This window comes from Gavia stellata, chromosome 4, assembly GCF_030936135.1.
Source record: "Gavia stellata isolate bGavSte3 chromosome 4, bGavSte3.hap2, whole genome shotgun sequence".
Lineage (NCBI taxonomy): Eukaryota > Metazoa > Chordata > Aves > Gaviiformes > Gaviidae > Gavia > Gavia stellata.
The window spans coordinates 82,390,933-82,406,261 of record NC_082597.1 but is presented as its reverse complement, the minus strand read 5'-3'; the positions used below and the strand labels follow the sequence as shown (position 1 = coordinate 82,406,261).

Below are 15,329 nucleotides of genomic sequence, written 5' to 3'. Positions count from 1 at the left end.
AGGCTCCTTCACTACAACTCTTTGAGCCCTGCCGTTCAACCAGTTCTTCACCCAGCACACCATGTACCTGCTCATCTCACAGTTGGACAACTTGTCCAGAAGGATACTTTGAGGGACACTGTCATTAGTTTTATTAAAATCCAGGAAAACTTACATCCACCACCTTCCCATCACTCACTAGGCAGGTTACCTTATCGTAGAAGGATATAAAACTAGTTAGAGAGGACTTTCCCCTCGTGAAACCATGTTGGCTGTGCCTAATGATTGCATTGCCCTTTACATGCTTTCAGGTAGCACTCGGTATGATCTTCTCCATAATTTTTGCAGGAACTGAGGTTAGACTAACAGGTCTGTGGTTTCCTGGATCTTCGCTCTCACCCTTTTTGTAAATTGCAATAATGCTGGCTAGCTTCCAGTCAGCAGGGACCCCCCCAGACTCCCAAAACCTTTGGTAGATGCTGTAACATCTGCTAACTCCTTCAGTACTCTGGGATGAATCCCATCAGGCCCCATGGACTTATGAACATTCAGCTGATACAGCTGGTCCCTCAAAAATTCAGTGTCCACAAACAGAAAGTCACTCTTCCCGCAGTTGTGGTCCTCCGACTCAGAGGACCAGGCAGCCCAAGGTCTATCATTAATATTAAAGAATGAGGCAAAAAAAAGCATTGAAGGCCTCCACTTTTTCTTCATCCCTGTTTGTCAGGTGACCATCTTCAGAAAGTATTGGTCCAATATTTTCCTTAGGCCTCCCCTTGTTATTAACATACTTTTAAAAGGTTTTTTGTTGTCTGACACAAGGCTGACCAGTTTCAACTCCAGCTGAGCTTTGACCTTTCGTGTTTTCTTCCTGAACAGGAAAACCACAGCTCTGTAATCTTCCTGCAAAGCCTGACCCTGCTTCCAGAGATGGTACAATTTCTTTTTCTTCTTGAGCTCCATGAGGAGTTCCCTGTTCAACCAACTGGTCTTCTGCACCACTTCCTTGACTTACGACACGCTGGAATTGCCTGCTCCTGTGCTTTTAAAAGGTGATTCTTAAAAACTGACCAGCACTCATGGATTCCTAAGCCCTCAAAAGCAGATTACCAGGGGGCACTGCTAACTAGCTCCCTGAGTAGCTTAAAGTTTGCTCTCTTGAAATCTAGAGTAACAACTCTGCTGACCTTTTTTCTCATTACACTGAAAATTTTAAACTCAACCATTTTGTGATCACTGTGGCCAAGACAGCCACCTACCATCACATCTCCCCTGAGTCCTTCTCTGTTCACAAATAGGAAGTCCAGGAGGGCATCTTTCCTAGTTCGCTCACTGAATACTTGTGAGAAGATATTATCTTCAACACACTTCAGGACTTTCTCGGACTTGCTTGTCACAGCAGTATGGTATTCACAGTTAATATCTGGGAAGCTGAAATCTCCCATAAGGACAAGGGCTACCGATCCAGAAATTCCTCCTAATTGCCTATAGAATAATTCATCAGTGCTATCAACCTGGCTGGGCAATCAATAGTAGATACCCACAATGACATCTGAGTTGTTTTCCATCCCTCTAATCCTCACCCAGAGGCTCTCAACCATATCATCCCTAACTGCAAGGGCTGTACAGTCAAACTTCTCCCTTAGAGACAGTACAACTCCTCCACCTTGCCTGCCCTGCCTATCCCTCCTAAGCAGCCTATAGCCCTCCATCCCAGCACTCCAGTTGTGGGACTCATTCCACCAAGTCTCGCTAAATACCAGAGACATCACAGCTCTGGGAACAGACCAACGCTTCCAACTGGTATTGTTTGTTTCTCACACTCATATTTGAGTGTGGCCCATTCTCACTCATCAAAAATAACTGTATTGTCATATTCAGAAATATATACATAGTTAAAATTGCTCAAAAAGTACCTTTTCCCAGCATGTCATTTGTCCTGAAAAATTATTTAAGACTGGATAAATACTTTCCACTGAAAATGCTTTGGTTATGGTTTCATTGGATGTTTGAATAACTACAAATAGCATCACAGAAAATACCTAACATGCCTTGAAAACAACCTTTTGTCTCTCTGAACAAAACCAGAATTTTCTTTTTAGTGGTTACTTGTTGAATTTTTCAGTTTGTATTGCCAAATCCTGAAAATACAAGATTTCAGTTTTTCAAAGTGGATTTTTGTTTTCTTCACAGGAAATTCCTCTTCCAACTGTCTTTAATTACAAAAAATTTAAGACATGAAGATAGTTTTTCTGTCATACTTGCTTTCTGGTAGTGCACTGGTAGTGCTTCATTTCTGTTGTTGAGATAATAGAAAAATAATGTTGTCAACAGGAGTTGTCAGCAATCTTCTCCTTAAAGATGTCATATCACTTTTAAGTTATACAAAACAACTTATTACCCTAGGGGCCTAGGGGGGATTTGCAGGAAAATTGAGCTCTGGTTTCCTTGTTGGTAGACATATTTCATTTCGTCATCTTCTACACACCAAAACGAGTTACAGGTACAAACCTGAACACTGTTTTCGTAACTGCCTAATCAATGACTGCATGACCATTTGCTCTTTAAATACTTGTCATACTATTCAATAAATGTTGGTTATACGTCAATCTCATTCAGCATGAAGTGTGCACAGACCTGATTGGTTCATTGAAATCTGTTGCTTTAAAGAAAAGGGTGCTATAAATAATGTATAATATATAGTGGTTAAATGAAGTAATTTGTCAATATTTTTAGATGTCTTTACCCCAGATGATTCTGTTTCTTTAGGGCTTTATGATTTACTGTGCATTTTTTCTCCCATTTGGAGGAGAGAAGAGGATACGGAACTGTTTGTGAGTGACTGGAGTAGCCACTGGAGACTATCAGCTCCTGGAGACCTTAACTCAGAACAATACGATGGCAACATCCCTCAGTTCCAATAGTGTAAAATTTGCTTCGGTGTATCTGCAAAAAGCTAGGGGGGGAAATTCCCATGAGGGAAGAAGGAGGGAGAAATGAGCAGGCACTAAAAATGCACAAAAGGAACGTATCTGGGAAGGGATCAAAGAGAGGAGTTGAATGTGTAGGTCCATTTCTAGAAAGGGCCCACACATCCATCAATATGCCAGAAAGGGCAGAGGTACTGTCCAAAACCTACTCATTTTCCAAGACTGATTACAAGTAACTGGACTTTTTTTTTTCCTGGGATGCAAACACAATACAGTAAGACTATACAAGATTGGCTTGGCCAAGCCCTTGACAGTGACAGATTGTAACATCATGAGATATGAACAACACTGAAGCTTTTTCTGGGTGGAAATGATCAATATAAAAAAACCCAAAAAACAAAACCAGCAACAACAACGCTGCAGAAGAAAATAAAATCGGTCTCTCATTTAATTCTAGTGACTATGCAATGAAATAAGTGTTCAGTAGTGCAATTGGAGAGTATCACTAACTGAAAGCACAAGACAGTTCCACTAACTTCAGTGGAGTTGTTAGCCAGCGTACTAAATCACTGCAGGACCACACATTTTGGGATCTCTTCCTCAGAATTTACAATGTTTGCCAGCAACTCTGCTGAAAGGTCTAGATATCCTCAGCTATTATGACTGTGAAGAAAACAGTGAGCCAAAGTTTTAATGACAATGGGCAAGTCTGAATGCACTAAGTCATTGATACCACCAAAACAGACTCTCTTGGCATCCCCAGACTTTAGAGAAATCTTAAGGCACTGAGCAGCTATCATACTATCTCCCATACTGCACCTCACCTTTGAGGAAAGTTCCTTGACAAAAATCCAAATAGCTACTGCCTCCTCAGCTTTCAAAGCCCTCCTCAAAACTCACCTCTGTCATCACTCTTCTGAACACAGTCTGTCAGCCAGCTGCCTCTGTGGCATTTGAAATCCCCGTTGAAAATCCCATCTTAAATCTGACTCTGAATACTAAATCATCTCAAAATAATTAGTAATGTGAAAGAATAAGCCTGGCAGTTCATTTGCTCTGATTTTGAAATAAAGTAACTCTAGGGGCTTTTATACATTTAACTACCATTGTGATCCACCCTTCTCCACTCATACAACTGGTTGATAGAAGATGGAAGATACTTGCCTTTTTAGTGGGCATTTTTATTTTAAGGAGTTCCGCTTCTCGACTAAGTACTTGCCAAGGTGCATGTATACGGACAAAACTCAATCCCTGGCTCTTATTCTGAAACATAAAATAGTGAAAACAATGCATTTCAATATTATTGAACAGAAAAGAGTAGTAAGGTTTCAAGATGTCAACTCCAACTAAATCATGCAACAGTAGGCAATCACAGTGAATAACCAACTTCTGTGACAACTGGGCTTACAAGTCACCTTTTCTTTAAAAGCTGAATCTTCTAATGCTCTAAAATACATTAATCTACTTCCCACAGTGTAGCTGTGTGTGCACCAAGAAGACAGAAGTCTACAGTTCCAGATTTTGGAACCATGTGAACCAGAAACCCCCAAGCTACAGCTTCCGTACTCAGGTATTTTGTAAGTCAACTGACCTCATTAGTAGGTTTTTGTGCCCATCTGAACCAAGAAAGAAAAGCACATTTCTTCTGCTGTGGGTGGGCTTTGCTTCAGGTTCCCATTTCAGTTTTGCCCAACTGTTTCCTGGACACTTCATCAGACTAGTAGATCCTTACAGGGGATCAGGCCCAACATTTACTGCCCTAAATGTCTGCAGTTGGGCTAGCAACCCTAAACTAAACATTCAAATTTAACTGCTGAACAGAGACATGAGCCTAATGTTTATATAAATAACTGGTTGTGCTGTGCAGAGGCAGAAGACCACATAAGAGGACCTCTGCGCAGCCAGGTTGCTGCGATCTGGGCTGTTGAGAGGGTGCTGTCCTGGTAGGACATCTGAGCCACGCAAAGGCACTCTGAGATCAGAAAGCAGCACCCCTGGCAAAAGCACGAAAGTGATGTTGATACAGAATTTTCCTCAATGCACACAAATAAATTATATCTGTAAATTATACAGATGAATGCATACTGCAGAAATGAAGGGAGTAAAAGTTGGGAGGGAGGTTAGAAAGAGGATATAAGGACATATTTTGGGAAGGACATGGAAGTGGACAGGGGGAGACTTTAAAGGCTGGATTAATGTTAAGATTAATGATCTTTGTGTAGCTGTGTACATGCTGGGGCTTTGGTGCTAGGGCATACTGTCACTTTGCATTTTCCCACCCGTATGTGTGTAAGGATTAGGACAGTCCCCTCCCTTACGGGGAGCATGAACCTCTCTTTGCACTCCCTTATATATCCTGAAATTTAGAAGTGAGAAAAGAAAACTGAAGCAGGGTGTTCAAACGTAACGAGAAACATAGCTGGGTTATGTGTTGGGCTTAAATGCAAAACTCAGGTGCTCCACCTGTGAGTAGCAGCCTGTTATATGTACATATGTACATGTTATATGTATATATGTACAAAGAGTTGTGTGTGTCTGGAGAAAGAATGTTAACGGATATAAGCTTAATGTCACTGCAATCAACAAGCAGCATAACTCTACAAAGCTGGGAGCATAGGCCATATCCACAGAAACTTAGCATCTTCTGATGGAAAGTGACTCCAAGAAAGTTCGCTTTCTCAAAAGCTTTGAGTTAAGAAAAGTTTTAAACAGAAATATGAGTCACAGTCTAAACATATGTTTAAATCTAAAAGACTGTTGTAGCACATTTACCTCAGAAAAGCCTCTCCTCTCAGCCACAGTGATTTTTTTTGTTTTGCATACAATTTCTATCAATATCCAAATAAAGTTGTATCACATCACATTGCCATTACTGTTTTACTACCAGTATTTAATCTTTTCAAACTGTATAAATGCTTACAACTTCATGTAAACACCAAACAAGCGTGTTTCATAATGCTCCCTGCTTTCGAAAAAAAGGGTGGAAATCCTACTATTCTTATTGCAATCATTTTGCTCTTACTTCCCTTATAGCTGCAACATGAACTACAAATCACTTTCAGCTAACATTTCTTCAGTGGACCGACGTTATTTGAAAGAGCAGAATGAGCTGCAGAATGTCTCTTTCATCAGTCCACTGGGGAAGTCAGCTTTAAGAGAAGGAAGTAAAAATTTACTGGGCATGAGCAGATGTTCTGGTAATCATTTGCTGAAAATATATTAATAACAGATGAGAGTTTAAATTTCAGTGCGTGAAGATCAGGAGGCTTCTTTTCAGCTTTTGGCTAAAATCAAGCGTGTGTCCTCTGTCTGGGGGACTATATTCCACATTGGCAAGAGGAGGGACAGTTTGGTCTAATTGGTTGTTTCCAGCTCAGGCTCATATGACTACACAGATTGCAAATAAAATCAGTCAGATAATTTGAGAGCAAAGAGCAGATGAAGAATAGACTTTTGTATATTTGAACAAAAATATGTTGGAAAGCTGTGCTGTTCACGAAGTGGTATCAGATGCTGAGAAATCAGAGCCTTAAAAATCTTTGAAAGCCTTAAAAATCACCCCTCAATAGGAAATTGAGATCAGTTTAAATAAAGACTAATGCAAAGTATATAAAGTAGGGAAAACAGAACCAGGTGATTCCTATGGTAAACAAAAAGTGCAGAACAATAGGCTGCTGAATATTTAGCTTGGAAGTAATAGAACCATGTTTCCCACATCTTCCTATATTTTCCTAACATTAAAATTAATCAAAGAAATTTAAAATAAATTTTAAATCATCAATCTCATATCATATCTCAAGGGATAAACCATCTACTTAGTTTTCTACTGAGCCACCAAAACAAAAGCCTATACTAGCTACTCCTCAGGTAAGGCTCCTTTCCCCACTTTTCAAGCCTACAACTGCAGTAGTTCCAGTTGTCTGTTTGCATGCCTTTTTTGTCATTATCGTTATGATGACTGGTGAAGATCCATTCAACTAACTTATTCCCAGAGTGCTTATTGTATTGCAAACATTAGCAACAGTTAGAACTTGTTTTTCTCATTGCCAGAGTGGATTTATAACTGTCTACTGGAGGCATCCACTAAATGGTGTCATTTGGTTAATCACCTGAAATGATCAAGGTACCTGCGTTCATGAATACAATTTAATAGTTGCTCTAATGAAATGCTGTTAGTCTTCTATTCTGGATACTCACAATCACCATTGCTTATTCATTGTACTCCTTATGTGTGACTAAAGCTAACGTGTTGTGCTGGCTAATGTTATTTTTGTTTGACCATTCACCTGTTATTTAATACAGCCATCCTTAATCAAGCCCTTTTTCACTTACAGCTGATGTCCCACAGGACTTTATTCTTGGCCCTGCATTATTCTATGTCTATATCATTGCACTCCCTGATTATATTACTCAAATGACTAAGTATTGCTATGCAGATGACAAACAGATTTGTTGCTCTCATGACCCTTTTTTCGTCAAATCTATATTCCATATTATAGAGTTCTTCCAATAAGTTCCAAGAATGGAAGTTTTTTAATAAGTTGGTTCTGAATTATTCAAGATACATTTCTATCTTGGCTTCTTTTCTGTTTTGTAAAGTTTAATTGCGCCTTCCCATTTCAATAGGAAAACTCAGCATTAAAGTCAAATGGAAGAAAATCTGGAAGGTCTGGTTTGCTTTTCAATCAGCACATGAAGAAAAATATGTCAGATATTTCTTTCAGTCTATCATGTATTCCTAGCAGTTTAAAGCAGGACTTTGACAGCAGCTTATATTGCATTTTTTTCTGTCTTATAGTAGAAATGTATAGGCTGAATAGAATTCAAATTTCTCCAAGGAGACTTTTTCTATCTTTCATGCCTTAACAGTAAAATACATTAGCACCTGCATCAACTGCAAGTCTGAGATTTCTTGCAAACTTATCATCATCAAGGACATAGCAGAAAAAAACGTATGATAACTATGAAAGCTCTCATATAGATGTATGTAAAGAATGTACTCCTATTGATTAAAATTTTACTAGTGGAAACTCAGAAAGTGATTATTCTTTTTAACTAAAAGCTGAATGTTCTGAAACATGGCTAGACAAGCATAATAGCTAGACTAAGATAGCCCGACTATAGTCTATCATAGCCCAAAAATTTAGATTGGTCATTGAACTCATGTTTCTACAAAAGTCAGATATCAAGTGAGAATTTTGTCATTCTAAAGTTAGTGGCATATCCATATTTCTCACGCATTTTGAAAGTTACAGTTCTCCAACCGTAACACGGAATATTTTTGAATCACTATAACACAATTACTATGCTTTTATTAATCTCTTCCAGTTCACAGTTTCTCAATTCCAGCCCTTGCAGGAACAGGCCACAGACTGAGGAGATGCACCCTGAAGCATCCCCTATTGCAACAGGAGTTTGTGGAGAAGTCCCGGTGCTCCATAAGAGCATGGCGTGTGAAAGGTGGAGTACTGCACGCCCAGCTCAAAGATTTCTTATAGTGCCATTATTTTGTCAGGCCAATTTGACTCCCACCTTACCCCATTCAGACAACCCATTTGTCATGTGTCACCCATGTCACCTCAAGATGAAGTGTTCTCAACAGTTAGTTTAGACACCTCTAATATGAGCTAAAGCATATGATGCTAAAGGCATCATATTTATCAGCCACGGTCAAGACAACAAAAAGGGCAAAACCAATAATTACACTCTAGGAGAGTCTCAGATTTTTTTGTGGTTAGCATACCGCTCCTAGCAACTCTGCAAATACAAAATTCATTGCTGAATGCTACATTTCAGTAAGTCTTTCTCATTATTTCCTCATCATGAAATCACTCATCACTCATCCTATATTAAAGGAATATAGTTATATATAACATATATATTAAAGGAAATAAGTTATTTTAAACTACTTGACCAAAGAAATAGATTTCTGCTGTGTCTTTTAATAGGAAGAAGAGAGAAACACTGAAGGGTAGAAAGAAGCTGAACAGAAGTGATTAACTACTGCCTAAGGGAGTCCAAGGATCTGCTAATCATTCTTATGATTTAAAAAAAAATATACAATAGGAAATGGAAAGGCATAAATTATAAAACCTAAAGCATGTAAACTTCCTTCTTAAAAAGACAAACTAGCTGGGCCTTAAACAGTTTATCCTTCTGTGATTATTAAATAGACAGAAAAATACCAGACACATACAGACAGCAGGTTTCTAATGGCTTCAGTTAATATAATCAGACATCTTTTGCTGAGATTGGTAATATCAGCCTCGCTAGGAAAGCAACAATGAGACAGTTTGTAGAGAGGAAAAAAAAAAGGCAGGTCCTAGTAACTCAGTAAAAGTAATCATCTTCCCGTTTATTCCGTCACCAAATGGATCAGTCATATCTGCAAATGCTATTGTTCAAAATTAACGTCTACTCTCCTGATACCAGCCCTGGAAATTGAGGCAAATAACAATGTGATGTGATAGTGCAAATAAAATGCAATTTCTTGTTACTGTCACAGAATTCTGGTCACATACGTTTTACAAAAGCTGAGCCAAATACTGAGCTGTTGGCCCCCTGCACGGGTAGCACGTGATGGAATGACACGGCATTGCCAGATTCAGACAGCGACTGTGAGAGTCTCTAAGGTTTGTGCCAAATGTATTGAATCTCTAGCTGTACAAGGATTGGTGTTTTGCTGATCTTAATGTTTTGTATCCAAGATACAAAATCAGTTTATCGCAAAGCATGTGTATCAAAGTATATGTCAGTTATATCGTAAAAAGGAAGGGCAGGGCACTAGTCTGGGTGACACGTCAAGACCCAGAATGTCTTGACATGGAGATGTCAGTCCAGAGCAATTCCTTAGTCGTGTTATCTATATAATTGTAGGCAAGTAATTGAATTCTTTCTGTCACTGATTAAATAAAGATGATGGAACTCCTCTCAATCAAAACACATTTGTGAAGATAAATACGTTACAGATTCAGAGACGCTCAAATAATACAGTAAACAAGTAAGAGTGTACGGCTACAGACAGTAGCCATACTACGCATCTCCTAATTTTCTCATTTTCCTTCCAAAACCGGAGTCCTTTTACCAAACTTCCCCTTTTCTATTTTTATTGTTTCTCTGGGGTACAGGTTTACCTTAATGTATGGCTGTATAGCGCCTAGCATAACGAGATCCTCATCAATGACTGCAGATTCTCTTGCAACAGTATTACAAATAATTAGCAGCAATCCCCGACAGCTCCAAGAAGCTGTCCCACTCCTGACAGACGACCAGTCACACATAGCGCAGGTGTAAAGATGCAAAGCACAGGCTTGTTCACTGATGGCAAAGGTAAACTCCATCTTGTTCACCGAGTTAGGTTTAGTTTTACCTGCTCAGCAATATACGAAGCAGACATGCTCAAATCCAAATTTCAGACCTTAAGCAAAGCTGCCATAATTTACACATTTTGACAGTTGGTCTTTCTCTGTCTTAATTTCTACCAACAGCGGTGGTGTTAATGTCCTGTTTATTTTACTCTCTTACTCCCACCTCTGACCATAAACAGTTAAAGAATATACTAGTGTGTATAAGGAAAGAACAGAACACCTTGGAATGAAAGATCTGGCCAAAACTCTTTAAAAGAAACTATAGAACCATAATTCCTTAGATAGAGCACTGTAGAATGAAACAGTTGACTTTGCACATCCTTTGCAATGTTTTTTCATGGCATTGCTACCTTTCCAACCAAAATCTTCCCACTCATCTATAGACAGAAAGTGTCTCTGAATGGAAGATGATACAGGAAGTCTAAAAACACAGGTGTGCTTCCCCTGAAGAAGATGGAAATATTTAATGGCACACAACAGAATGAAAATGAGCTGTTAGAAACTCAAGCACAAATGTAGAATAGATTGTTAAGCCTGCCAAATACAAAAAAGGTACAGACCTCTGCGTTACTGCAGTACTCAATGCAGAACCTCTGTGGAGGTGAGTAACAAATATGTCAGGATCGTCATTCATTTTTAATCCTTTCTGAACGCACATTTTGGATTTTAAAAATTAGTGCATTTTCCTGGCTATTTTCCAAATATTTATCTATGGCCACTAATTACTACAGCATGAAAGATGTGACATTCAAATGTAAAGCAAAATCTTCCCTATTTGTTTAGAACAACTTTATCAGCAAATTTCTCCTATGTCAGTGACACAACTTTCTTACTACAAAAGCATATCACAATTTCAGTACATCTTCTGAGACTGAAGAATACCAGAAATAATAACAAAAAGCAAAATTGTGAAAAACCCACCCAAATCAGACTTCCTCAAAGAGGAAGGGAGGAGTGTGTCTACTCTACCACCTCCTGTATTTTGGCAGTGTCAATGGAAAAACACGTAATCAGCTGGCCTGTCTACATTCAGTGCCAAATTAGCCAGCAAATAAGCCAATATTCTGCAAAATACATCATATCAAACTTGATTATCAATAATAAAATCAACAAACTTCTTGAGGCCGAAGAGTTAACATTAAAAAGGGCAAAATGTAATTCCTCTTGGGGGAATGAGACACACTGATCTGCACAGAGATGTATACCCTAAACAATTTTCCAGATGAAGCAGCAAGATCGTAGAAGTCAATCTTTAGACCAGATAACAGGCATGTTACCAGTAGGGAGATTAATGAAATCGAGACTGAACCCCTACTCTAGCAGACTCAATCTCAAGGAAAAAAACATTGGCGAGAAAAAAAAAAAAAGAGTGGCTAGGATACTGAACTGAAAACCAAAAGAATGGCACCTTAAAATATTTCGCCATCACTCAATACTTGATCTGGGGTATTAACAAACAAGCATATAAAGGGATGATTCAATTTTGTGTTGAAAGATTTTAAATTTCTATTCATTCTTAGGAAAAATATTTTGGAGGGTTTACTTTTCTTTAATTTAAAAGTGTTAACAGATGGTACAAATGTATTTCCTTACTAAGTATGTTCTCCTAATCATATGCTACAAACCTTTCCAGGATGGTGTCTCCCTTTAAGGTGTCTCATCAAAGATCAGAGCAGTAAAAGGAAGGTTGGCTCTATTTGCAGAGGCTTGACTGGGAGGGGATTAAGAGAAAGATAATCAGTGTTCTGGTTGGCTTGTTTGCTGGTAGGGAATTCAAAACCTCCCTGGACAGCTACAGCCTCAGTTTAAACAGGGAGAGAAGGGGAAGAAGAACTGGCAGTCGCACAGTAACATGATGTGACACATTTTGGATAAGGCAACAGGTCCTGGGGTGGATAAATAATTGGTTACCAGGAAACTGGGTAGGAGGAGATCCTGCACTGCTGAAAAAAAAGTCACCGAAGGGGTTTTGCAGACTCAGCACTGTACAGCATCATCATAAGTGGCCTGGAAAAAGAAATAAGCAGTGACAAGACAAACTGCACTAAGACAAACTGCACTGATGAATTTTTTCAGGGTAGCAAGGATAAGGGCAGACTGTGAAAAATTGTAGAAAAGCTTTATAAGAGTAAGAGCCTGAACAATGGCAAATTACTTTCAATGTAAATAAATATAAAGCAATATCCGTGGGTTAAATCCAGTTTCACGTACAAGATGCTGGGCTCTGAATTGACCTATACCAGTCAGTAATGACATCTTGGGGTTGCAACAGAAAGTTCCTTGAAAATATCAGCTCGGTATTTTGTAAGAAAAGAAGCAAAGCAAACCTTACCTTCCGTTAGGAAAGGAATAGAGACTAAGAAAAAAATATTATTCAGACATAGCAATTCATGCTGTATCCACATCTTTAACTCAACGTGCAGTCCCTGTCGCCTCACCTCCAAAGAGATAAATTAGACCACAAATGGGTTCAGAGGAGGGCAACAGCCACTATAAAAGCCTTGCTATGACAGCTATATAGGAATCACTGAGTAGACCGAGACCCTTTGTTCTGGAAAAGAGCAATCTTAAGGAAGACATTGTAGAAGTCTATAATGCATGATAAGGAGAGGGGGTGTGGATGGACTGCCTACTGTCTCTTTCAGGGCAAGGACTAAAGGGCCTCAGACAAAGCCAGACTAAGCTACTGGGAGCCAGACTCAAAATAAACGAAAGGACACGGATATTAATGCAGTGGGTAGTACCTCTGTCTTGCCAAAAGACTTTGTGGGTGCAAAAACTGTATGATCGTAGAATCACAGAATAGCAGACTTCGGAAGAGAGATCCACGGAAGGTTACTAGATAGACAAACTACATCAAGTGGGGGAAATTATGTGAACTAAAAGTAGCTGTCATCAGGAGATCATTAGAGTAAAAGTGCCATGGGGGTCACTTCCATGCTAGTTAAAAAAGGGGCTGGTTAACAGCTCTCTGTTCAGTGGTGGCACGGAACCTGACAGATGAAGGTGTCTTAGTAGGTGCTCACACCATGCCTGGGTTCTCTTCCATATCGCACTCTGCAACACCTCCAGTCTAGAGAGTAATGGGGACTCAAGAGCTGTCATAAGTTCATCATCTCACCACTGAGCAGTTCCTCTATCTTCAGGTTATGCTATAATCTGGTGATTAGTTGACAATAAATAATACAGATCATGATACAATTGCTTTCCTTCTGATGTTTTAATGAGACTATCAGGCTAGGCTGTCAGATGATGTAATTTGGCACAGCTATAGCAAGTCAACAGAGCTATTTAGATGGACATCATTAAAGGTTATGACCTGAAAATTGAGCACACTCGAGCCTGGACTCATGCAGATTTACCAGCAAGGGGAAAAGATCAAAGTTAATTTGGAATCTGCAAGCACTGACTGATGGAAGAACAAATCCAGACAAAACTTAACACAAGGAAAATAATTTAAATTTATTTTATTGTTGAGACTTAAGGGCCAGAAATACTTTCATCTTCACCAATTAACCAAAGGAAAGCTAATGATGCTGTTTTCTAATGTGCCCCAATGCTCTGGTTACTTGAGAAAAAAAACAGTTTTCTTCTTGCATAGTACAAGGGAAATTGTTCTGTTCTCGACAGCTGTCAACAGGAATAAGCAGAAGCGAGACCAAAGTACAGCATACTCCATGCCTGCATCGGAAAGTCATTTCTCTTCTGAACCAAAAGACCTCAGACCAGGTGAGTCAAGATACCTCGATGCTCAAAAACTGGTTTGAAGGCTACAAGGACTAGTGAGCTATTGTCTATTAGGTGGGATTTAACTTTAGATGGGGAAAGTGGGTGCTGGAAAAAGTCACTACCAGTATATCTCCCTTTCCTACATTTTGGCACTAAAAAAATCACAACACTGAGTATAAAAAACTAACCTTTCCTATCTTGACAATGTTACAATTTAAACTTCTTCAAAGCATGCGTTCTTTAAGGGAGTACATCCCATCTCCAGACCATAGTATTTGACTGCGGTTAGTTTCAATGATGAAACTATTTTGATTATTGTTAGGTTGTATTTACAATCCTGGTGCTATTTGTTTTAAGTCGTCCAGCCAGGTGTGGGGAAGAGCAAAGACAGATTGCAGAAGAGCACAATGGCATTTATTGTGCTTCTTCAGAAAAGAAGACAACTAAATTCAGGTAGGAATGTCTCTTTTTCTTCTGCTAAACACACATAATGCAAGGAACCAGACTGCATTTCCAATTGCCCAGCATCAGCATTGACTCTGGGACTAGTTCCTTGTATCCAAGGACTTCCTAGAGAAGCAGTTCCCAGCTAGTGAGGCAGAAGCATGCTTCAGATGAAGTGTGGAGGCCAAGCTGATAAGCTCTGCTGGATGCTTAGATGGTGCTTAGGCTCTGCAGATGGTTAGAAAGCAGCAACAGCAGCAGCCCTGCAATCTGAGCAAATCATCAAGCAAAGAAAAATAATTGCTTGAAAGATTGCAGCTGAGCCTAACATGAGAAGTTTGGCAAACAGGCTGGGAATCACTGTCCAAGAAATACCTCGTTCATCAATGGAAAGTGAAGTATTATGCTATTTCTGGAGCTCTAAGAGACCCAGCTCTCTCAGCTCATGTGGTATCTAGGCTGGAAAAAATATCTTCCCGCAGGGGCATCATGATCACTACTGAAATCAAGCAGTAAATGGACAATATTAGATTTTCAGAAATGTTAATCAGCCAGCACTTTCTAGTGATCTCTGTAGAACGTGCTGAATTATCAACAGTTTTGAAAATCAGCCCTCAATACACCACATCAGGTATCTCTCCCATCTATACTGCTAGTCTCAGCTCCCCAAAAATTATGGTCCAAAGGACAATCACTCAATAGATATCAGTAGAACACCTATTACAACACATACTGCATTCATCCATCCTACCAGTACTGCTTTGTACATGCCATAACCTGTGTTGGCCAGATTTAGCTCTCGTCTCCAACACCATAAATTTGGAGTCACTCTGTGGAAAAAAAGAAAAAGGCAGCCAGTCGGGATTTACAAGTGCCAGTT

The 15,329-nt window shown here is 39.3% G+C and overlaps 1 protein-coding gene across 1 annotated transcript in view; it reads right to left on the bottom strand.

The window, feature by feature from the left end:
• Positions 1-15,329, bottom strand: part of ANO2 (anoctamin 2) — a 195,485-nt gene that overhangs the window by 149,108 nt on the left and 31,048 nt on the right. Inside the window, exon 4 of the mRNA XM_059816887.1 lies at positions 4,074-4,172. Coding sequence (XP_059672870.1) covers positions 4,074-4,172 — 99 coding nt within the window. The remainder of the gene's footprint in view (positions 1-4,073; positions 4,173-15,329) is intronic.